Source organism: Geotrypetes seraphini, chromosome 2, assembly GCF_902459505.1.
Source record: "Geotrypetes seraphini chromosome 2, aGeoSer1.1, whole genome shotgun sequence".
In the NCBI taxonomy this organism is placed as follows: domain Eukaryota; kingdom Metazoa; phylum Chordata; class Amphibia; order Gymnophiona; family Dermophiidae; genus Geotrypetes; species Geotrypetes seraphini.
In genome coordinates, this window is record NC_047085.1 from 125,593,951 (window position 1) to 125,619,467 (window position 25,517).

Here is a 25,517-nt window from a genome sequence, read left to right on the forward strand (position 1 = left end):
ACTTGTCCATAGTTCTTCCCTCTCGACCAGGAGGGACTGTGGAATAAATTTTTGCAGGATTAAATCTTTTCAAAGAGGATTCAACGAGAAGAGATTGATGTGAGAGTTGAGACTTCTCAAATCCTTTACAAGGCACCATCCTATATTGAGATTCCAACTTTTCTGGCACAGCAGGAATGGAATATGGTGTATCAAGATTTCTTTTGAAGGTTTGAGAAAGAATGACATTCATGGGTAATTTGAGAGGCTCCCTTGGAGGATGAGACATATCCAGTTCTTCCAAATACTCCTTAAGAGTATTTTGAGTCAGATGCCAAAGTAATGTTAAGATCTTTACTCATTTGGGATAGAAATTTGATTAAGGACCCCGAATCTGAAGAGGTATGACCTCGTTGATGAGAAGGTAAATGAGAATCCCTCCAGGTACCTTTCACAGCAGAGAACAAAGGTGAAGCCTCTCTGGAGTATTGATACCTGAGATCAGAATCCATAGGCAAAGATGCAGATGAATGCCCACTTCTGTAAGAAAACCTTGCAGGAGAAGAACTCGACCGACGAGAATGGTGAGGCTCCACAACAGATCTCCTCGACAAAGGAGATGGTGGTCTCGAAGAGTCTCGATGCTTTGATAAACAAGGCCTGTCTCAAGACCAGGACCTGGGCCTTGATGAATGCCTCGACAAATGTGGTGAAGAGCTATGCTTCAAATCACGGTCCCGTGATCGAAAGGAATCCATCCTCGAAGAGGAATGTCGAAAGTGTCCTTGCCCTGTGCCTCGAAGAAGGCAATGCCTTATGTTGAGAGGTAGGACTGGAAGTTGGAGATCGATGTTGAGACACTAATAAGGACTCAGCAACTTATATAGAGGTATTTCGAGGCACTCGGAAGGACAACTCCTTGCATAGAGTGTGTCAATTGATCTCGACGCACTCTCAAGGACTCGACTCCTTGAATAGAGTGGCTAGGTTGAACTTAAGGCACTCTCAAGGACGACTCTTTGTAATACTGCTGAGTGCTCAGGCTGGACTGCAGGAAACAGGGTCAAAACAGGAGTCAATTTGGCAAGCATGTTTCCAAACTCCTAATGCAGAATAGTTTCCAACATATTTTGCAAAACCGGCACTGAGACCACTGGATTTGATACAATTGGTGTGGCTATGGACTCTGAGGAAGACTACCTCAAGGAAGAATGTTGCCTTGATTTTGAGAAACGTTTCCTGGATAGCCTTGGACCTACCAGTTCTAATGGTGGCATGTCCAGAGGTGTTGGCTTAGCTATCTTACCTGATGGAGATACTGAGGATAACAGCGCCTCAGGAGACGATTTAGCTGATTTTCCTGAAGACGAAGACTTCCCCATCGAGGAAGGTTGGAGCGAGGTCGAGGTTGAAAGTTTTGGCCCCGTTAAAGACTTTGCTGGAGTCGAGGTCTAAGTCGGGGTTGGAATCAGGGTCAAGGCCTTAGGTAAAGGCTGATCCATTCCCCCAAATATTTTTTCAATCTGAACTTGACGACATTTAAGGGCTTGATTTTGAAGTGTAGCACAGCGGGTGCACGACTCCGGACGATGATCAGGTCCTAAACACTGTACACACCACTTGTGTGGGTCAGTGATGGAGATCACACTTTGATATCGGCTACACTTCTCAGGCTGAGGCCGCAGAGTAGGCCCTGCCATAATATGATCAAAAAAAACAAACAAAACTTTTTTTTTTTTAAATCAAACGTGCAAATAACACAGCAACCCAGTAAGAAAATACAGGAGCCACAGTGAGAGAAGGCACGAGTTTAGAACTAACTCTTGCGCAAAGCCTTGAAATGAGTGCTTCTGGGCTCCACGGAAAACTTAGAACTGAGGAGATGCTGAGGAGACGCACGTACTTCCTTGGGCAGGAAGGCACTCGCACATGCGCAATGCGGCAGTCGCAAACTTTCTAAAAGTTCTTCAAGCAAGTCTGCTTGTGAAGCTGTCCGCATTGGGGCTCCGTGGATGATGTCACCCATATGTTGAGAATATGCTGCCTGCTTGTCCTGGGATAACAGTCGTATTTGCTAATTGATTTTAAAAATCATTTACTTCGGTTCACAATGAAATAGCTGCATACCAATACAAACTCTTGCATTCGCTGTGAAATCCGAGTACACACCATTACAAATGTTCATTTGTAATCCACCTAAGTTGATAGGCAGAATAGAAATTTTTTAAATAATTAAATAAATTATTACAAAATGTTGCTTGCTGCTCTGCTTCTCAGTTTGATTTTTGGTAAATGGCACCTTTTTTTCATCTTCCTTTCAACGTATAATACTAGGCCTCTTGGTACATTTTATAGATTAGACACCATTTTATTTATGCAGATGACATCCAAACTTTTGTCACTCTCGATACTCGTACATATGACCATCAGTCTTTTCTCTGTTATAATCTAAGCTTGCCAAAATTGCAGACTGGCTCCAGACTAATAAAATGCAATGTAATATGCAAAAGAAAAAGATCAGGACTTTTTTCATAAAAAAAACAGCAACGGCTTAATTTGCAGCCTCTCTCCCCTCATGCCATAACTATATCATTCAGTAAATCCATTAAAGTGTTAGGTGCTCTGATTGAATCCAAGCTCAGATTATTCCCTCCCCCAGGCCGGTGCAGCCCCCTCCTCCAAGGCCAGAGATAACAGGGGCAGCCTTTCCAATTAGTCTCATCTCTCCAAAGCAGTAAACTATCATAGGAAACTATTTGGCAGCCACAGAGCCCCCTGGTGCATTCATGACAAAGTGTGCCTGCACTATAGATTGCATACCTTCAAGTTGTTCTCCTCCCCTGATGTCCAACCATGGCAGAAAGTCTCTCTCTCACTCCTGGACTACCTGCCACTGTTTACTGTTACTAAACTTCCTTTTATTTTATGGCAGCCAAACACCAACTATTATTTAATCTTTGCTATAGTGCTACTAGATATACACGGTACTACTACTACTATTAATTATTTCTATAATGCTACTAGACATACACAGTAGAGAATGACATGGGGACAAATTTTCCCCCGTCCCCATAGGAACTCAATTTCCTTGTCCTGTCCCCAAGAGTTTTGTCGCTGTCCCTGTTCCTGCCAGCTCTGCCTTAACCGCACAGTCCTCAAACACTTATAATTTTAAAGTGTTTGAGGCTTGTGCAGTTGAGGACAGAGCTTGCAGGAATGGGGCGGGGACAGGAAAAGAACTCGCCGGGACAGGAAAATGAGTTCCCGCGGGGACGGGGAAAAATTTGTCCCCATGTCATTCTCTAATACGCAGCGCTGTACAGAGTCAGAAAGAACACTGTCCCTGCTCAAAAGAGCTTACAATCTAAACAGACAAGACAAACAGGATCTCATGGATATAATTAAGGTAAATAGTTAATCTGCTGGCTAAGATGGTAAACAGTGGGGACTGGGAAGTATGGTTATGGATTAAAGGTTATAACAAAAAGGTCGGTTTTCAGTCTGCTTTAAAACAAGGTAGTGTACACAAAACCCATAAGAGAGTATCCTTGCTTGAAAGAGCTTACAATCTACTCACAACAATCAGGATAAAACAAACATAGAGATTTCATTTATTACAGGAATATTGGTATTAAAGCAGCAAATATGAGATTAAAAATGTAAAAGCAGAATTAAAAGGTAGGCTTTAAATCTGCATTTGAACAAAGCTAGAGACAGAACATGATGGAATGACTCAGGAAGTTTTCAGTTTACTCTAAGCATACAGTATAGCAAGATGGAAAGAAAGGAGTCTGGAGTTAGCATAGGCAGAGAGGAGTACAGATAAGAGTAAATAGCTGATTAACAAAGTTTACAGGGAGGGGTGTAGGGAAAGATATGAAAGGAGATACAAGAGAATTCATACTATAGCTCCTCAGTAAGTTAGTAAGAGAACTTTGAACTGTATGTGGAAATAGATAAGGAGCCAATAAACTGACTTGAGAAGAGGGGCTATGTGAAAGTAGTGCCACTGGCAGGTGATAAAGTCATGCAGAAAATGTTTGACTAGATTGAAGGGGAAAGAGATGGTTCATTGGGAGACGTGTAACAATCAGGTTATAGTAGCCAAAGCAGGAGGCGATGAGGGCATTGATAAGAATTTTGGCAGTACATTCCGAGAGATACAAAACTTTGGTGATATTATATGAATAATTACAGAAAGAACAGGTTTTAACAGACTCTTGCTAATATGGAGAGAGAGAGAGAGAGAGAAATTAGAGTCCCCCCTCCCTCCCAAGTTACAAGCTGAAAAGATAAGGAGAATGACAGTTTTATCCACCAAAAATGGAGTTAAAGGAGAGATGGGTATAGAGAAGTGGTCTCAAACTCAGAGCCTGCCAGGTACTATTTTGAGGCTCTCGGTATTATAAAGCTTGATTCTTTATGGAAAACTTGTGCCTTAAGTGTCCAGTGGTCGCGTTCTGGAACATTGCCCGCCTCACTGCTGTAACCTCACGCAAGCGCTTTCCTGCATCTGTACGTGATTGTCCTCTCCACTCCACCTCACAATCGTGTACAGACGCAGGAAAGCGCTTGAGTGAGGTTACAGCAGCGAGATGGGCAACGTTCCAGAACGCAAGGTAAGCACTGGAGGCAGTGCAGCTTGTGCGTGTGTCCGGTGCTGGAGGAGGTGAGAGCTGAAGGCGGTTGCGGACACGACCACCGGACACTTAGGCCCTGATTCTCCAAAAGTGCGTCCCGATTTTAGGCAGCTGTAGGCGTCCTACAGCTATCTAATCAGCCAATCGGGATGCACGTTTAAAAAAAAAAATGCTCCCCAGGCAGGCCGCCTATATTGAAGGCCTGCCTGGGGCCCTGATTCTGTATAGGACGCCCGGGAGAGGCGTCCTATTCAGAATCGGCCTACACCAAAACCCCGATTCTGTAACCGGGTCCATGTTACAGACGCTGGTTAGAGAATCGAGTTAGATTAGACACGGCCCGCTACACTTATTGCGGCAAGGGATCTCTCTGCCGCTATAAGTATAGCGGGCCGCGGCCTGTCCGATCGGATGCCCCCCCCTCCGACACTACCAACCGCCCCCCCCCGACATTACCGATCTCCCTCCCACCCCGACACTACCGATCGCTGGCAGGAGGGTGCCCAAACCCTCCTGCCAGAAGATGCCCCAACCCTCCTGCCAGAAGATGTCCCCCCCGACAATATGGATTGCAGGCAGGAGGGTGCCCAATCCCTCCTGCCCGAAGACGCACCCCCCCCCCGGCGCTAACAACCCCCAAACCTCCAAAGTAACCTGTTCTTCAGGCCAGACGGTTCTTGCCCGTCCAGCTGGTAGGCCCGCCTCATCGAAATGAGGCGGGCCCACCCCTTCCCGGCCCATCCTGCCGAAGCCTAAGGCCTGATTGGCCCAGGCTCTAGAAGCCTGGACCAATCAGGCCTTAGGCATAGCGGGTCCGCCCATCCCCACTAAGTCTAAGGTCTGATTGGCCAAACAGGCCTTAGATTAACGCTTGCTCAGCAATTTGTATTTCTATTTTCTTGCTTTCTTAAAATCTCTGCTCACTGTATCTCCTCTGAATATCTGCGTACTGTATTTCATTGAATGTCCAGCTCTCATGATTATTGTATTGTATTTCCTCTGAATATCTGCTTATTGTATTCCGCTGAATGTCCAGCTATCTTGGTTGTAAACCGCCTAGAAGTCGCAAGATTGTGGCAGTATAGAAAAATAAAGTTATTATTATTATTATAGTATAAAGGGCAGCATGGAAAAACATTCATATAACAGATAGACACCCATGATGTCACCAAAATACAAATGAAGCATTTAATAAGGCACACATTAGAACCTGATTAGATTTTGGCCTATTGTATAAATCTAGTTTTTATTTGTTTTCTTGGAAACCACTTCAAAGCCGGTGTGATGATTTAGCGGTATATAAACTCTGCATTAAATTAAATTAGAATGTTCAGACAACACAGATATGATGCCAACACTGCTCTGTAGTAGGATATACTGTCATACCTGTTTCTATGTATAAGGCCTGCATTACCTAAGGCTTATGAACCAAACTCTGACTAAGCCAGGAACCATCTTTTTAGGACAATACTGTCATGGCTGATACCAGGCTTCCTGCAGTACTGGACACTGACATCCCAATGAACATCTGTGTGTTGTCTCCCTCTGCAGTGAAACCCGCATAGTGAGATTTATACTGCACTGGTATGTGGTAATCTTGCTGACCATCTTGTAAGGCACCAGTTGTACCAACTCGCTGAATGGCTGCCCCGAATTCTCGCAGGACTTGTGAGAACTCACGGCAGCCATTCAGCGAGTGACTCAGCACCAGGCAGGAGTAAGGATAGCTCGCTCATGTCTGGTATACCTCTGGGACATGAGAACTTGAGGCAGCCATTCAGGGAGGAGCTCAGTGTGAGGCAGGAATGCGGAAAGCTTACTCCTGCCTGGTATACCACTGGATCACCAGGGATTCAAAAACGTACGCGGGGTGGGGGGGGGGAAGGCAGGATGGAGGTTAAAAAAATTGACAGAGTCAGCCGGGACAGGAAATGAGGGGTCTCTCTTGCTCCGGCCCACCAGGTCATACGGCAGGTCTGGTGGAGGCCTGCATGTCATCGGAAGAGAGAGGGGCCAGGGCAGGGAAGTAGGCAGGATACAGAGCCTGGCATGGAGGGAGGAGGGACAGGGTGGAGAGCGTGGCAGGGAGGGGAGGCAGGGTGGAGAGCCTAGCAGGACAGGAAGGGAGGGGGCCTGGGTGGAGAGCCTGGCAGGGAGTGAGGGGGGCAGGGCACAGAACCTGTTAGAGAACATGAATATTAAACCCCCCATCTTATATTCAAGTCAACCTTTTTTCCTCCTTTTTTGGGGGGGAGGAGGGAAGGGTGCCTCGTCTTATACTCGGATTGACTTGTATTCAAGTATATACAGTAGTTCAGGAGGGGATACTAAAATAAAGGTTACATCAAGTTTTTCAAGTTTATTAAGATTTTATATACCGCCTATCAAGGTTATCTAAGCGGTTTTACAATCAGGTACTCAAGCATTTCCCTATCTGTCCCGGCGGGCTCACAATCTATCTAACGTACCTGGGGCTATGGAGGATTAAGTGACTTGCCCAGGGTCACAAGGAGCAGCGCGAGGTGTGAACCCACAACCCCAGGGTGCTGAGGCTGTAACTTCAACCACTGCGCCACACACTCCTTGTATTCAAGTATATACAGTAGTTCAGGAGGGGATACTAAAATAAAGGTTACATCAAAAGAAAGTATGGTCCTCTTTTTTATGGCAAACAACTTTACCTTTCTTCACTCATAACCGTAGCACCTATGGGTTGGACTACATGACTAAGGTGTTAAAATATATGTCACAATCTAGAAAAGGTACCAAGTCTTGGTGCACGTTTACTTGAGACACAAGGCAACAATGTCAGGTGGGTTCTATTTATAACTAAAACTTTTTAGTTAATTGAAATGGTATATCTCTGTCAAATTAAATGATAGAAAGATGTGGTTTGTTGCATTTGAATCAGCATCTTCTAGATCACTGTTCTTCAACTGCCAGTCCGCGGACTGGTGCTGGTCCGCAGAAAATTTCTGCCGGTCCGCACAGAGCCGGCAATATTGACCTGGTTAAATTTCCTGCCTGGTGGTGTTGGCGGAAATCTGCTGTTCCACCCAGCCTAGGGCGATCAAGACAGGCTGCCGACGTCGGGGCATTCCCTCTGTGAGTCTTGCCTATGCGGAAACAGGAAGCTGAAACAAAATAGGCGGGACTCAGAGAGGGAAGGTCCCGACGTCGGCAGCCTGTATTGATCGCTGCCCCTGCCGAGTCGCTTAAGAGGGCCCCGGGAAAGGTGCAGGTAGAAGGGAGAGAGCTGCAGCTACAAGGGAGATGGTCAGCGTACGCAGGGCCAGCGTGTGGATTGGGGCCATCGGAAGCTTCTGGGCTGAGAATGCAGCGGGTTGAGCCCATGCGGCTGCGGGGTCATGCCGTGTTCGCTAGCTGCCACCGGGTTGTTGACAGCGTCCATGGGTGAGCGAGTGGTGCGGCGCTGGTCCTGAGATTTCCTGTATGCGGACCGCTCACACTTGGAGACTCGAGGGCAGGACGGTGCGTAGGGGCCTCGGGCTCGTCTTGGGCAGCGGGGCCTGCGGTGCAACGCTGTTTGTGCTGGCTTAGGGGGGGGGGCGCGAATGTGTAGGGTGCGCAGGAGCAAGATCACGGGGAGCCTTCGACAGTAGCTGTCTCCCCTCCCAGCAGCTCTCGTACTTGCCAGGGCAGTGATTCACTTCAACAACTTCCCCTTTCCTCAGAGGCAGCAACGGACCCAAGGCTGCTTAAGGAAATCACTGCTGCAGGCAAGTACTGAGAGCAGCTGGAAGGAGAGGAAGCCACTGTTGGAGGCTGGGAAGCTTCTGGATAAAGGGAGAGCTGCTACTGGACCTGGAGGGAGGTAAAAGGAGAGATGCTACTGGGAGGGGAGGAGGGAAAGTAGTTGGAAGAGAGTTAATGTTGGATAGGGGGGAGGAGGGAAGGGAGAAGGAAAAAAGGAAGGAAACAGCTGGCAGGGAGATTACAGGAGGGGAAGGGGGATCAGGGTGGAATGGAGAGATCAGATGAGGGAAAGGGGAGAGACAGAGGAATGAGAAAGTAGAGAGAGATTGATGCTGGAAAGGGGGTCGCAGAGAAATGAGAGAGGGATAAAGATGCTAGATCTGGTGTAGGAGAGATAAAAATGAAGAAAGCAGTGAAGCTGGAATGAATGATGTAAAAAGGGGAGAGGGGCATAGAAAGAAGTCAGATACATATGGAAGGGGGAGAGGGCAGACAGTGGATGGAACGGGCAGATGCTGGATTGAAGAGACAGGGCAGATGCTGGAGTGAAAAGAATATGAAAGCAGAAACCAGAGACAACAAAAGGTAGAAAAAAAATAATTTTATTTCTATTTTGTCATTAGAATATATCAGATTTGAAATATATATCCTGCTAGAGACATAACTGGGGACTGCATCTAATATAATAAAAGCCTAAGCCACGCATGCGCACTCTTACCTGCGTGCTCCCATTTTCCGTGTGCTGTAGGTCCCTGCAGGTATGAGTGCGCATGCGCGCTTCCATGCATCTCTCTCTCCCAAGGCGGATGTCAGCACGGAGGCTGTCTGCCGCAGCGGTTGTCGGCGCCTGCAGGCCGCAGCGGCTTGAGGCGGCTGTCGGCGGAGGGCAGACGCGAGGTAAGGGGTGCTGCTGAACAGGGGAAGAGATGGGGGTAGAAAAAGGAAGGGAGGCCTACTGCTGGACGGGGGAGCAGGAAAGAGGTGCTGGGGGAAGAAAAAGGAAGGGAGGCCTAATGCTGGACGGGGGAGCAGGAAAGAGGTGCTGATGGACAGGGGAAGACGGGGGGGAAGAAAAAGGAAGGGAGGCCTACTGCTGGACGGGGGAGCAGGAAAGAGGTGCTAGGGGGGAAGAAAAAGGAAGGGAGGCCTACTGCTGGATGGGGGAGCAGGAAAGAGGTGCTGATGGACAGGGGAAGAGACGGGGGGAGAAAAAAGAAGGGAGGCCTACTGCTGGACAGGGGGACAGGAAAGAGGTGCTGATGGACAGGGGAAGAGACGGGGGGAGAAAAAGGAAGGGAGGCCTACTGCTGGACGGGGAAGCAGGGAAGAGGTGCTAGGGGGGAAGAAAAAGGAAGGGAGGCCTACTGCTGGACGGGGGAGCAGGAAAGAGGTGCTGATGGACAGGGGAAGAGACGGGGGGGGAGAAAAAAGAAAGGAGGCCTACTGCTGGACAGGGGGACAGGAAAGAGGTGCTGCTGGACAGGGGAGAGATTAAAAAAAGGGAGAAGGGCTGCTGATGGATAAGGGGAGCAGTGAAGGGGTGGTGGTGGACACAGGGAAAGTAAAAGGAAGGGAGAATGGGTGGACAGCCGAGGAAAAAGAAAAGACAGAAAGAAAGACAGAAATACAGAAGGAGAGAGAGAGAGAGAAAGAAATAAAGACAGACACACACACATATATTCTAGCACCCGTTAATGTAACGGGCTATAAGACTAGTTCTGTAATAACTTGGCTTGTTCGGTTTTCTTGATAGTAGAGGGGATATATGTGAAGGAGAGGGGAGACAGGGGTTTTGTTGGTCCTTACTCTATATTTGTATTTATAAAATGACAATTGTACAGAATATTGTTTCTTTTTATACTTTAATAAAATACGTTCAAAATAAAATCATAACTGAGGCTTGTGCGGATGGGATCAGATGGTTTGCGGGAACTGAGCTCGTGGAGATGGGGCGGAAATGTTTTTTTTTAAATTTCAGTCTTAGTAGTTTGCCGGTCCACAAAATAATTATTTTATTTCTGCCGGTCCACGAGTGTAAAATGGTTGAAGAACACTGTTCTAGATTACTTAGCCAGTTGAGTAACTCAATTTCTAAAACTTGGTCCCTTTTCTTGGATTATGATACATATAGGAATATAAGAATAGCCTTACTGGGTCAGACCAATTGTCCATCAAGCCCAATAGCCCGTTCTCACAGTGGCCAATCTAGGTCACTAGTACCTGGCCAAAAACCAAGGAGTAGCAATAAAGCAAGCAGTGGCTTCCCCCGTGTCTTTCTCAATAACAGACTATGGACTTTTCCTCCAAGAACTTGTCCAAACCTTTCTTAAAACCAGCTACACTATCTACTCTTACCACATCCTCTGGCAACACGTTACAGGGCTTAACTATTCTCTGAGTGAAAAAAAATTTCCTCCTATTGGTTTTAAAAGTATTTCCCTGTATCTTCATCGAGTGCCCCCTAGTCTCTGTAATTTTTGACGAAGTGAAAAATCGATCCACTTGTACCCATTCTACTCTACTCATGAGTTTGTAGATTTCAATCATATACTTCTAAAACATTTGATGGTGCAAGTCTTCTCCTGGTACTCACCATGGAGGATGGATATAAATGATATCCTGAGGAGCCCCTCTGAGGCGTGATGCTGTTTCTTTGGTGAACAAGACCATGAATTTAGTTTCAGCACTAGATGCAGTATCTCTAGAAGAGACATCTATGGAAAGGCTTTCCAGTTGCTGGCAAAAAGCTACTTGCATCGAGCATTCTTCATGTAGCTTAACAATCTTCAGTTTTAACACACCAGGTTTGTCACCTAAAAACAAGGATATAAGTATTAAACATTTGCAAGCCTCTTTTTTGTTAAGAGGAGGGAGAGAGTTGTTTTTCTAAAGATAAATGAATAAGCAAACAAATGGATACCAAAATAGACTTACACACACCACTTCAAATCATGTTGTAAAACAGAATTACTGATTACTGCAGGAGATGGGGTAACTATCTACTACTTAATTTGAGGACTTGGGACGTGGACATTAACATTAAGGGTATACCCCTATTGGTGCAAAGTGCTTGGCTGAGAGAATGTTATTACAGGATATTGCTTCATGCTTATCTAACACAAAAGCAACTGTACTGTAGTGGGGGTATTCATAACTTTATGTATTAAATGTGGACAAATGGAGAACACGTTAGCCATGCTTATTGAACTTGTCCTGGTATTCAGCAGTTCTGGACCTGAACTGTGGATTATACTATATAGTAGACTCTGTCTTTTCCACTGCAGGGTACAGCTAGGAAACTGGTATTGGATTATCTAGAGCAGTGTTTTTCAACCGCTGTTCCGCGGCACACTAGTGTGCCGCGAGATGTTGCCTGGTGTGCCGTACGGTCAGGGCCGCCATCAGGGCAGTACCACCAGTCTAGGGAGAGGGACGGTCCGCCCCACGTGGACAGGAGAGAGCTGGACGGGGGACCCGCGGAGTTCAATACATCTCCAGCCGCGAGGCTCGTCTTCTGTTCCTGCCTGCCCTGCAGCTAACATATAGCCGATCGCAAGCGTTCCCCGATGTCAGCGCTGACGTCGGAGGGAGGGCTTAAGCAAAGCCTGCCCTCCGACGTCAGCGCTGACGTCGGAGAATACTTCCGTTCGGCTATTTGTGCGCGGCAGGGCAGGCAAGAAGCAGAAGACAAGCCTCGCGGCTTGAGCTTCGTTTTGCTGAGAAAGTTGCAAAGATGGGCTGGGAGGCAAACACGGAACACAAAAGGGGGGAGGGAGTGCGTTTTGGACACAAGGCATGAACTTGGGAGAGAGGAAGGGAGGGAAAGAGATGCTGAGGTGGGGGAGGGAATGGGTTTTTGGACACAGAAGGCATGAACTTGGGAGAGAGGAAGGGAGGGAAAGAGATGCTGAGGTGGGGGAGGGAATGCGTTTTTGGACACAGAAGAAATGGACTTGGGAGAGAGGAAGGGAGGGAAAGAGATGCTGAGGTGGGGGAGGGAATGGGTTTTTGGACACAGAAGGCATGGACTTGGGAGAGAGGAAGGGAGGGAAAGAGATGCTGAGGTGGGGGAGGGAATGGGTTTTTGGACACAGAAGGCATGAACTTGGGAGAGAGGAAGGGAGGGAAAGAGATGCTGAGGTGGGGGAGGGAATGCGTTTTTGGACACAGAAGAAATGGACTTGGGAAAGAGGAAGGGAGGGAAAGAGATGCTGAGGTGGGGGAGGGAATGCGTTTTTGGACACAGAAGAAATGGACTTGGGAGAGAGGAAGGGAGGGAAAGAGATGCTGAGGTGGGGGAGGGAATGCGTTTTTGGACACAGAAGAAATGGACTTGGGAGAGAGGAAGGGAGGGAAAGAGATGCTGAGGTGGGGGAGGGAATGCGTTTTTGGACACAGAAGAAATGGACTTGGGAGAGAGGAAGGGAGGGAAAGAGATGCTGAGGTGGGGGAGGGAATGCGTTTTTGGACACAGAAGAAATGGACTTGGGAGAGAGGAAGGGAGGGAAAGAGATGCTGAGGTGGGGGAGGGAATGAGTGTTTGGACACAGAAGGCATGGACTTTGGAGAGAGGAAGGGAGGGAAAGAGATGGTTGTGTACACGGGGAATAGAAGAAAGGAGAATTTTTGGTCATAGGGAGGGAGTGAGGTACAGATAGTGGCATACCAGGGTGGAGGGGGCGGTCTGCCCCACCCCGGGTTTACGTCCCAAGGGGGTGGACAGCTGGCCACCCTCCAGTGTTGTCCCTAGGCCGGCAAACTGCGGCTCTTTAGCCACTTGAGTGCCACCGCCGCCATCGGGAACAGGCCGGCGCCAAGTTCTCCCTGCTTTTCCCTGTGGGGCCGGCCAACTCTCGCCACTCGCGTCAATTCTGACGTCGGAGAGGACGTTCTGGGCCAGCCAATCGCTGCCTGGCTGGCCTAGAACATCCTCTCCGACGTTAGAATTGACGACGGGTGGCGAGAGTTGGTCGGCCCTGCGGGGAAGAGAAGCAGGGAGAACTCGGTGCCGGCCTGTTCCCGATGGCGGCAGTGGCAGCCTATTCCCCAGTGGCGGTGGCAGCATTATAAAATACTTTCTTTGTGTTTATTTGATTCCTATATATTTATATATAGTCAATTTAGGCACAGTTAAATTTTTTAACTTTTTCTAATGGTGGTGTGCCTCGTGATTTTTTTCATGAAACAAGTGTGCCTTTGCCCAAAAAAGGTTGAAAAACACTGATCTAGAGCAGTGTTCTTCAACCTTTTTACACCCATGGACCGGCAGAAATAAAATAATTATTTTGTGGACCAGCAAACTACTAAGACCGAAATAAAAAAACACATTTTTGCCCCGTCTCCGCAAGCTCGGTCCCCACAAACCATCTGATCCCATCTGCACAAGCCTCAGTTATGATTTTATATTGAACATATTTTATTAAAGTATAAAAAGAAACAATATTCTGTACAAATTGTCATTTTATAAATATAAATATTCAGAACAAGGATCAACAAAACCCACTGTCTCCCCTCTCCTTCCACATATATCCCCTCTACTATCAAGAAAACTGAACAAGCCAAATTATTACAGAATGCTACACAGAAATATCATGCTAACAGAATACTGCAGTAACACATGTCAGGAATTGTGTTAGGCTTTGCAGTCCCCAGTTATGTCTCTAGCAGGATATATATTTCAAATCTGATATATTGTAATGACAAAATAGAAATAAAATGATTTTTTTCTATCTTTTGTGGTCTCTGCTTTCATCTTCTTTCCACTCTTCCTTCCAGCGTCTGCCCATTCCAACCACTGTCTGGCCTCTCCCCCTTCCATATGTATCTGACTTCTTTCTATGCCCCTCTCCCCTTTCCATCCAGCCTGTGCCTCCTCTCTCCTTTTTACATCATTCATTCCAGCTTCACTGCTTTCTTCATTTTTATCTCTCCTACACCAGATCTAGCATCTTTATCCCTCTCTCATTTCTCTGCTGACCCCCTTTCCAGCATCAATCTCTCTCTACTTTCTCATTCCTGTCTCTCCCTTTTCCCTCCTCTAATCTCCCTGCCAGCTGTTTCCTTCCTTTTTTCCTTCTCCCTTCCCTCCTCCCCCCTATCTAACAGTAGCTCTCTTCTCATCCCTTTCCCTCTTCCCCTCCCAGCAGCATCTCTCTTTCTACCTCCCTCCAGGTGCAGTAGCAGCTCTCCCTTTATCCAGCAGCTTCCCAGCCTCCAACAGTGGCTTCCTCTCCTTCCAGCAGCTCTCAGTACTTGCCTGCAGCAGTGATTTCCTTAGGCAGCCTTGGGTCCGTTGCACCCACCCCCTCGAGGAAAGGGGAAGTTGCCAAAGTGAATCACTGCCCTGGTAAGTACAGAGCTGCTAGGAGAGGAGACAGCCACTGTTGAAGGCTCCCCATGATCTTACTCCTGCTGTGCCCTGCACATTCGCAACCCCCCCAAGCCGGCAAAAACAGCTTTGTACTGCAGGCCCTGCCGCCCAAGACGAGCCAGAGGCCCCTACCCGCCGCATCCTGCACGTGGGCAGACTCTCAGCACAGATGCTGCTGATGGCCCCAATCCACAAGCTGACACCCCCCGCGCACGCTGACCATCTCCCTTCTACTTGTACCTTCCCCACGGCCCTCTTCGGCGACTCGGCAGGGGCAGCGATCAAGATAGGCTGCTGACGTCAGGCATTCCCTCTCTGAGTCCTGCCTATTTTGTTTCAACTTCCTGTTTCCGCATAGGCAAGACTCACAGAGGGAATGCCCGACGTCGGCAGCCTGTCTTGATCGCTCGAGGCTGGGAGGAACAGAAGATTTCCGCGAACACCACCAGGGTAGGAAATTTAATGGCGTCCATCTCGCCGGCCCTGTGCGGACCGGCAGGAATTTTCTGCGGACCAGCACTGGTCTGTGGACCGGCGGTTGAAGAACTGTGACCTAGAGCATTTGGAGCTATGGACAGAGGGGCTAGGCTATTTTGCTGGAAAATGTGTTAGTTGGCATGAAAATGCGTGCTACAATACTAGACCTCTAGTGGCCCACCACTTATTGGCATTAGTGTAATCAACTTCATTAGCTTGCTTGCTGAGAAGATAGGGACGCGAGGGGATCCCAGAAAAAGAAGAATCAGCTTTTCAAAGTGTGGGAGACCTGTTTACAACAATTGCATTCAAAGGGCTGTTGTTTGTTGTTAAATGAGCTTTCGTAATGTTCTGACTGTATGAAAGGAAGACAGAGAGCCAACACACCTGCCAGTAGTGTGCGTTTGAAAGGGGGGGAGGGTAGGATAGATTTCTTTAATGATGACAATAGGTTGTTCTACAGGTATGATTTTATTATTGTGGCACAATTTAAGACATTATTGAAACATAAATGTTAAGGGAGGATGGGCATGGGTTGGGAAGACAGGAGGGGGAGGAAGATGGGTTTGTATTGTTTACAATGGAAGTGGATGATGAAACACTGTACTGTATACTTGATTGTTTGAATTTTCAATAAAACATATTTAACATAAAATAGAATTACTGTGCAACAAATGCTATTCACAGAGCAAAGGATTCAATTAATTATTTTAACAAAACACTCTTGTCTTAAAGTATTTTGGTTTTTTAAATTTCTAAAGCAAGATAATCACAATTTAAAATCTAAACCTTATGTGTATACTGTCCTGGAAGGTTTCATAACTTTAATTTCACTTTCCTCATGAGAACACATTAAAGACAGTATGCCATCTACACTGGAAACAGCTTGTCAAATACTGAGGCAGAGAACCTGCTATCCAAATAAATGGTGATCCGGGAAATTACAGACCAGAACAGAATAAAATTATGGAACACATGGTTTATTGGGACAGAGTCAGCATGGGTTCAGCCAAGAGAAGTCTTGTCTCACCAATTTGCTTAATTTCTTTGAAGGCGTGAATAAACATGTAGATAAAGGTGAGACGGTTAATGTAGTGTATCTAGATTTTCAGAAAGCTTTTAATAAAGTTCCTCATGAAAGACTCCTGAGAAAATTAGAGAATCATAGAATAGAAAGCAATATTCTGCTGCAGATTAGCAATTTGTTATTGGACAGAAAGCAGAGGGTAAGGTTAAGTGGCCATTTTTCTCAATGAAAGAGGGTAAATAGTGGAGTGCCACAGGGTTCTGTACTGGGACCAGTGCTAATGATCTGGAAATTGGAATGACAAGTGAAGAAATTAAATCTGCAGGCATAAAACTATTCAAAGTTGTCAAAACATGTAGACTGTGGAAAAAATGCAGGTAGAGCTTGGAATATTGGAACACTGGGCATCCAAATGGCAGATGAAATTTAATGTGGTGAAATACAAAGTGATGCACATTGGAAAGAATAATCCAAATCATAGTTACCTGATGCTAGGGTCCACCTAAGGAGTCAGAAAAAGTCTAGGTGTCAATGTAGACAGCACAATGAAATCTTTTGCCCAATGTGCAACAGCAGCAAAAAAACAAACAAACAGGATGCTAGGAATTATTAAGAAATGGATAGTACAGTGGTTCTTAAACCTGTCCTGGGGGACACCCAGCCAGTTGCATTTTAAAGATATCCCTAATAAATATTATTTCTTGGTTCACCAACTCCTCATTACTAAACGGGATACCTGTATCCATCTATAGTTTCAATTACTAACCTCTAACTCTACAGGGAAGTTATTATACTCAACACTAACAGTTTAACTTTCAAATATTTTATTAAATCATTGGTTTACCACCTTGTTACAGAAAATATTTTCACAATTATAAAATTACTTAAATATCCATATACACAAAATTACACAAGCGAGGCCAAACGTTCATACACTAAACACCATTCATTACATTCTCAAACCTGCAGTTGTCCTTATTCATCATATATCATTAGTTCCTTTCCAAAACTGTTAGATATATCAACGTGTTCATTATTTCCAGATCCCATGTTGATCTTTAAACAATCATTGAATATTTCAATCTCATAAAGGTTCCTTTACACATAATATGCAGTATAGCCGAACACCAAACTGAGTTTCACTGTTACGCATCTTCAGGAGATGTATCTGTAAGGACTCCCAGTGTCATTTGTTATCTCCTTGAAGCAGCTCAGGGGGGAACATACCATTCTCCTCCACACTTCACATCTCCCAACCTCAAACTGATGTGAAAGCACACATACACACACATATACAGTATAATACCAATTTCATCAATGACTGAGAGCTGACAATACTCATATGATTAGAAACCAAGGGACAGTTAGATTCCAGAGCAAATGAAGGACTAGGGAGAAGATTCTCAAAACTTACTGTGCCTTTAATGGTGGTCATTAAACCAGCTCCAGACGGTTTACCAGGACAGTATTTTACCAGCCGATTATCAGAATGGCACACCATGGTCTTTTCCGAGCATCCTAGCAGTATCCGACTCTGCCATGCAAATGTAGTACAACGAGGTCATTAATATTGACATGGTAGAAAATGTGCTCATGAATATTAAAATGAGCACTCCAGGTGATTTTCTATCATCGCTGGGTGATTCCCTAACCTCGTACCACATTTGTGGGCAAAATTTTCCGGCAGGGTCTAAGCTGTTGTAGCCTTACTTTCTGGCCAGTGCCTTAGTGCTGACAGGAAAGCAAGGTTTGATAGCTCAACCCCCTCCCCCCCCACAAATGAATAATAATGTTTAAAAAAAAGACCCCCAAATTGAAAAGATCAGCAGGAGGGATGCCCACTCCCTCCCATCGCAGCCGCTGGGGTCCCTCAACACCCCTGACAACCTCCCAACATCCCCGGCAAGGGGGTGTCGGCAGGATATTGGGGGGGGGGAATAGCAGTGGTGGGAGGGAGTAGGCATTCCTCCTTCTGGGGGTGTCAGTAAGGTGTTAGTCAGCAGTAGCCGGTTTTGAGTGCTCAGCCAAGTATGGGAGCCAACAGTAAGTGTCCCCCCTCCTGAGGAAGCTGTAAAATGGCAACTCAAGTCAGGGGTATGGCTTGGAGATAACAGCAAATAGGAATATACTGTTTTAATGCACGGAACAGCAGAGACCGCCTCATAATATCAATATTTGATAAGATAAGTAGCACTGTTTAAAGAATAAGTAAAATAATTTATGAAGCAGGAAAGAGGTAGAAAGGGACCTGATGGTCCCGTGACAACCCGTTTTGGTGAATTTTATATTTCACATTGTTTTAAGGTTGTGGGTCTGAGCACATCACTTATATTTAAATAAGTAAAACATAAAAAATATATAAGATAATTTATTGAATTCTGAAATGAAATCCTGTTATATCAGTATGAATTAAATTTTAACTGCCAAACAGATCACTTTTCTAACTTTTGTAGATCTCTTGTCATGACCATTCTCTCCAGAAAAAACCCACACGGGAGGCGGTGGAACCGCTGGACGACCTGGGAGGAAAAGAGTGCATCAAGGATGACAAACAAATTGCAGACAGACTGAATTCCTTCTTTGCGTCTGTCTTTACAAAGGAAGACACCACAAAAATACCTGACACCGTGAAAGTGTTCAAGGGAGTCGTACAGGACAGCCTCACCACAGTAGAAGTGGACTTGGACCAGATTTACCACCAGATCGACAAACTTAAAAGTGATAAATCTCCTGGACCGGACGGAATTCATCCAAGAGTCTTAAAAGAACTGAAATTTGAAATCGGAGAACTATTGCAAAAACTTGCCAACCTGTCAATCAAACAGGACAGATACCGGACGACTGGAAGATAGCAAACGTCACGCCGATATTTAAAAAAGGATCGAGAGGAGTGCCAGGCAACTACAGACCTGTGAGTCTCACGTCTGTCCCTGGAAAGATGGTTGAGGCGCTGATCACTGATAGCATAGTCCGGCACCTAGACACACATGACCTGATGAGAGCCGGTTAACATGGGTTCAGGAAAGGGAAATCATGTTTGACAAACCTACTTCAATTTTTTGAGACAGTGAACAGGCAAATTGATAGTGGAGAACCGGTGGATATTGTATACTTGGACTTTCAGAAAGCGTTCGACAAGGTTCCACATGTAAGACTTCTTGGGAAATTACAAGGCAATGGAATAAAGGGATATACTAAAATGGATAGGCAAATGGCTAGAGAACAGAAAACAGAGAGTGGACATAAATGGGAAGTTCTCAGAAAAAGTGACTAGCGGTGTACCCCAGGGCTTGGACTCACTTATTTAATATTTTCATAAATGACCTGGAAGAAGGAACATCCAGTGAAATCATCAAGTTTGCAGACGACACAAAGCTATGCCGGGCAATCAGATTGCAGAAGGACAGCGAGGAACTCCAGAGCGACTTGAATCAATTGGAGAAGTGGGCAGATAAATGGCAGATGAATTTTAATGTGGAAAAATGCAAAGTGATGCATTTAGGCAGAAAAAATAAAGATCACAAGTATAGTATATCAGGTGTAACTCTGGGAAAGACTGAACAGGAAAAGGTGTACTGATAGATAGGACCCTGAAACCATCGGCGCAATGTACAGCGGTGGCAAAGAAAGCATATAGAATGCTAGGCATGATAAAGAAGGGAATTACGAGTAGATCAGAGAAAGTTATAATACTGCTCTACAGAGCCATTGTCAGACCGTACTTGGAATACTGCGTCCAGCATTGGTCTCCATACCTAAAGAAGGATATAAAACTGCTAGAGAGGGTGCAGAGACGAGCAACGAAGCTAGTGAAAGGTATGGAGAACCTGGAAAACAAGGAACGACTTAGGAGACTGGGGTTGTTCTCCCTTGAGAAGAGGAGACTGCGAGGGGATCTGATCGAGACTTTCAAAATACTGAAAGGATTCGATAAAATGGAACAGGGAAAGCAGTTATTTACAATGTCAAATATGACACGGACAAGAGGACATAGACTGAAGCTGAGGGGGGACAGGTCCAGGACTCATATCAGGAAGTTCTGTTTCATGCAGTGAGTGGAGGACACCTGGAATGCTCTCCCAGAGGAAGTAATTGCAGAATCCACCGTTCTAGGATTTAAGGGTAAACTAGATGCACATCTCCTTAAGAGTAAATATATCAGTCAATAACCTCTACATTGACCTGTGTAGTATACCTAATATCATTCAGTCAATGTATTTTCAATATCAAAAGGATTCCTCTCTCTATCTTTTGTTTCCTTAGTAAGATCGGGTCAGGGACCTGTCAAATCGACATGTTTCGCCGTAAGGCTTTTTCAAGATTAAGTCCCCCTTTTTTTTCTATTTTATCTGACCATCCCGATGCTCTAGTTTTTTGATCTAACGAAGATCTTTTTTGATCTAAAAAGCCTTACAGCGAAACATGTCGATTTGACAGGTCCCTGACCCGATCTTACTAAGGAAACAACGCTTTTTAAGATAAGTTATTTCATTATAATTATTTATGAAAACATAAAGCATAAAGCACTTTATATATAAAAATTAAAAAAATATTATAAAAAAACGTTAAAAATCTTCAGCAAGTGGGCGAATGAAGAAGCCACAGCCATAGCCACTAAGACTGTTGTATCGCCAAAAATTGAGGCGAACAATTGGCATGTCTGACGCCCCAAAAGATAGAGAGAGGAATCCTTTTGATATTGAAAATACATTGACTGAATGATATTAGGCATCTCCTTAAGAGTGGCATAGAGTGATACAGGTAAGGGTAAATTAGATGCACATCTCCCTTGAGAAGCATACAGTGATATGGGGACTAAAACTATGCCAGGGTACACCTGGCGGGGCATCCACGTGTGCGATCACTGGACTTGATGGACCCAGGGTCTGATCCGGAGATGGCAATTCTTATGTTCTTATGTTGAAAATCTTGGTGACATCCATACAAGGCAAACTTTTCCTTCTAGCCCTTCAATAATAGTGCTCACAAATACGTTGAATAGAATTGGCTCCAGTACTGATCCCTGAGGCATTCCACTACTTACATTTCTATTCATCTGAGTAAAATCCATTTACCCCCCACCCTCAGCCGTCTGTCAACCAGTTTCCAATCTATTTCACTATTTATGTCCTAACTAGTCCAATGAGTTTATTTATGAACCTCCCTTTGAGAGATTGTATGAAAGGCCTTACTGAAATCCAAAAAGACTACATCTAGTACATGTCCACTATTCAATTCTCTGGTCACCCAGTCAAAGAAATCAATCAGATTCATTGGTGAAATCATGCTGCTTCAAATCTTATAAACCTATTGGATTCCAGGAAACATTATCCTTTCCTTGAGCAGTGCCTCCATTACCTTACTAACTACCAAAGTAAGGCTTACCAGCCTATAGTTTCAAGTTTCTTTCAGATTTGATAAAATCACTTTTCTCATAGATTACAGTGATGAACAATAAAAAAAATAGGGGAGACTAACAAATTTTAGGGGGATCACAGACATACTTTCAATGAAAGGGAGATGGAGGGAGGAACTACAACTTGGTATAGGAAAGAGAACAAAAAAAGGATAAAACAGAAGGGTAATTGATTGATCAATGCTTGCCTGCTTCGAGTGGAAGTGTTGAATGGACTCCAAATTCAGATTAATTAAAAGCATCCCTGTATAGGTAGCTTTTTAACTTTGATTTGAACTTTTCAAGGATTTTTTTCTTCCCTTACCAGAGCTGGTTAATAGGTTCCAGGTTTGGGGAGCAGTAACTGAGAAAATTGTGTTTCGCCTAGTGTTTCTAGTTCATAGGGATAGAATTACGAGAAGATTTTTTGTCCTCGGATCATAAATTACAGAAGGGATTATATGGAATAATGATTCTGTCTAGGAATAGCAGAGCTTTTAATAGTAGGACTTTAAATGTAATTAATGTCTGTTTATAGGTAATTCTCTATCTCCACTTTTGTGAAGAGGGATCACATTCGCTCTTCTCCAATCCCACAGAACCTCTCCCTCTCTAAGATTTATTAAGCAAATCTTAAAGAGTACCACTAGAATCTCTCTGAGCTCATTCAAGATTCTAGGATGGATCCCATCCAGCCCCATGTCTTTGTCCACTTTTAGTTTTTCAATTTGTTTAAAAAAAAAAAAAAGGATTAGAGGGAAAGGGTCAGTGAAAACCAGGGTGAGAGACTATGGAAATGTGACTGGGGAAGAGGGGCAATGAGAAGCTGGGTTGTGATAAGAGAAAAAAAAGAAAAGGAGGTTGGATGCCAGGGGGCTGAAGGGGAGTAAGGGTTGAAGGAGCTAGGGCTGATGAAAATCAGTGGAAGGAAGATTATGGATGACTAGAGGATGGCAGCAGGAGACTAAGGAGTGGGTGATAGGGTAATAGGAAGTTGAGAGAAGGAGGAAGAAACAAGGGCAAGTGGCAGGCTAAGAACCAAAGAGGAGAAGAGGGTTACAACCTAACTAAATCCATAATCAACAGCAATTCTACTTGTTCTTTTTTCTCAGTAGAAGATGTAGAAACATAGAAAAAAGCAGCAGAAAAGGGCTATAGCCCACCAAGTCTGCCCATTCCAAGTATCCCCTCCCCTGAATTTACTCCCTTAAAGATCCCACGTGAGTATCCCATTTTCTCTTAAAATCCGTCACGCTGCTGGCCTTTATCACCTGGAGTGGGAGTCTGTTCCAATGATCCACTACTCTTTCGGTGAAGAAGTACTTCCTGGAGTCGCCATGAAACTTCCCTCCCCTGATCTTCAGCAGATGCCCTCTGGTGGTCGAGGGTCCCATGAGCCAGAAGATATCATCTTCTGACTCGATGTGTCCCGTGATGTACTTATATGTTTCAATCATATCTCCCCGTTCTCTTCTTTCCTCAAGTGAGTACAGCCACAATTTTTTAAATCTTTCTTCATACGTGAGATCCTTGAGCCCCAAGACCATCCTGGTGGCCGTTCGCTGAACCGACTCGATCCTCAGCACGTCCTTTCGGTAGTGTGGTCTCCAAAACTGAACACAGTACTCCAAGTGAGGCCTCACCATGGCTCTGTACAATGGCATCATAACTTCAGGTCTGCTGACGAAACCTCTGCGGATACACCCCATCATATGTCTTGCCCTGGAGGAAGCCTTCTCCACTTGATTGGCAACGTTCATGTCCTCACTAATGATCACCCCTAGGTCGCGTTCCGCCATGGTCCTAACCAAGGTCTCACCATTTAGTACATAAGTTCTACGCGGGTTTCTCTTACCCAGGTGCATTATCTTGCATTTTTTAGCATTAAAGCCTAGCTGCCAAGTAGTTGACCATTGTTCCAGCAACAGTAGGTTGTGTGTCATATTATCAGGTAATAAGCTTTTGCCTACTATGTTGCAAAGTTTGGCGTTGTCGGCAAACAGTGATACCCTTCCTCTAAGTCCTTGCGTCATATCTCTTATGAATAAGTTAAATAGAATCGGGCCCAGGACCGAGCCCTGCGGCACTCCACTGATCACGTCCGATGCTTCGGATGGGGTACCGTTCACCACCACCTTCTGAAGTCTACCGCTCAGCCAATTCCCAACCCATGTAGTTAGAGTGTCTCCTAATCCTATCGATTTCAGCTTGTTCAGTAATCTTCGATGAGGGACGCTATCAAATGCTTTACTGAAGTCCAAATATACCACGTCCAGTGACTCTCCGGCGTCCAGTTGTCTAGTAACCCAGTCAAAAAAGCTAATCAGATTAGATTGGCAGGATCTACCCTGGGTGAACCCGTGTTGGTGTGGATCACGCAGTTTTTCTTCATCTAGGATTGTGTCAAGATTCTGTTTGATCAGTGTTTCCATGAGTTTACACAGTATAGACGTGAGACTCACTGGTCTGTAGTTTGCTGTCTCTGTCCTGCAGCCCTTTTTATGGAGTGGGATTACGTTGGCGGTTTTCCAGTCCAAGGGGACCCTTCCTGTGCTTAGGGAAAGATTGAAAAGAACAGAAAATGGTTCTGCCAGCACTTCCCTTAACTCCCTGAGCATTCTGGGGTGTAGGTTATCCGGTCCCATGGCTTTGTTTACTTTGAGTCTTGATAGTTCGTCATAGACGCTATTGGGCGTAAATTTGAAATCTTGAAACGGGTCTTTCTGGTTATCTCCCGTCTGCAGCTGTGGACCAGCTCCCGGCGCTTCGCAGGTGAACACTGAACAGATGTATTTGTTTAGTAGTTCTGCCTTCTCAGAATCTGATTCCGCAAAGTTACCGTCTGATTGCTTCAGGCGTACTATCCCATCTTTGTTTCTTTTCCTGTCACTAATATAGCTGAAGAAAGATTTATCCCCTTTCTTAATTTTCTGTGCTAGCTCTTCCTCCATTCGGAGTTTGGCTTCTCTGACTGCTGTTTTGTCTGCCTAGATAGTCTGTTTTGATCTGTCTAGATAGTCCTCTTTTGCCCCCTCTCTGCCTAAATGTTTGTAGCTGATAAATGCGTCTTTTTTCTGTTTCACTAGGTCTGAAATTTCTTTACAGAACCATTGGGGTCTTTTGTTTCTCCTCCGTTTACTTACTGTTTTTATGTATCGGTCTGTTGCTTCGTGTAGGATGGACTTCAGAGACGACCACATATCCTCCACATTGTCAGATATTGCTTGTTTATGTAGCTCCTGATGGACAAAATCTCCCATGCGGTTGAAGTCTGTGCCTCTAAAGTTGAGAACTCTTGTTGCTGTGTTTGTCTTAGGGAAACCTTTCTTGAGGTTGAGCCATACCATATTATGGTCGCTGGAGGCCAGTGTGTCTCCTACTGAGACTTCCGTGACGCTATCTCCGTTGGTGAGAACTAGGTCTAGTAACGCCTGGTCCCTGGTGGGCTCCAATACCAATTGCTTGAGACGTGCACCCTTTATGGAGGTTAATATTCTTTTGCTGCTACCCGTAGTCACGGAGAGTGTGTTCCAATCTGCATCTGGCATGTTGAAGTCTCCTAGCATTACTGTGTCCCCGCGCAGTGTACTGATAGTTTGAGTAATATTTATAGTATAGGTAGGGTTGTTGCTGTTTAAGCCTTGAGAGTTAATGTTAATAGACTTAAGTTTGCTGTATAGATTCTGTGTGTCTCTATGCAGGGTTTTGTGTTATTTTGCATAGTGACTGGTATCAGAAGGAGTGTTTTACTGTTTCTCAGTTGACGACACAATTTGAATTTTATTTTTATATGTTAAGTTGTAAGAGGAAATAGCACCATAGTTGAGGGAATGTGGAGTGTGTGTTGCAAAACTGGAAGTGCAGGTTTTATATTGAAATTCTCTCTAATCCTGTATAGAATTCAGACTTTAC

The 25,517-nt window shown here is 45.1% G+C and overlaps 1 protein-coding gene across 5 annotated transcripts in view; it reads right to left on the reverse strand.

Moving 5' to 3' along the window:
- Window positions 1-25,517, reverse strand: part of SPIDR (scaffold protein involved in DNA repair) — a 536,511-nt gene that overhangs the window by 291,564 nt on the left and 219,430 nt on the right. For all 5 annotated transcript variants that reach the window (XM_033933718.1, XM_033933714.1, XM_033933716.1 and 2 more), the window contains one exon: window positions 10,930-11,149. In XM_033933718.1, the coding sequence (XP_033789609.1) occupies window positions 10,930-11,149 (220 nt within the window). The remainder of the gene's footprint in view (window positions 1-10,929; window positions 11,150-25,517) is intronic.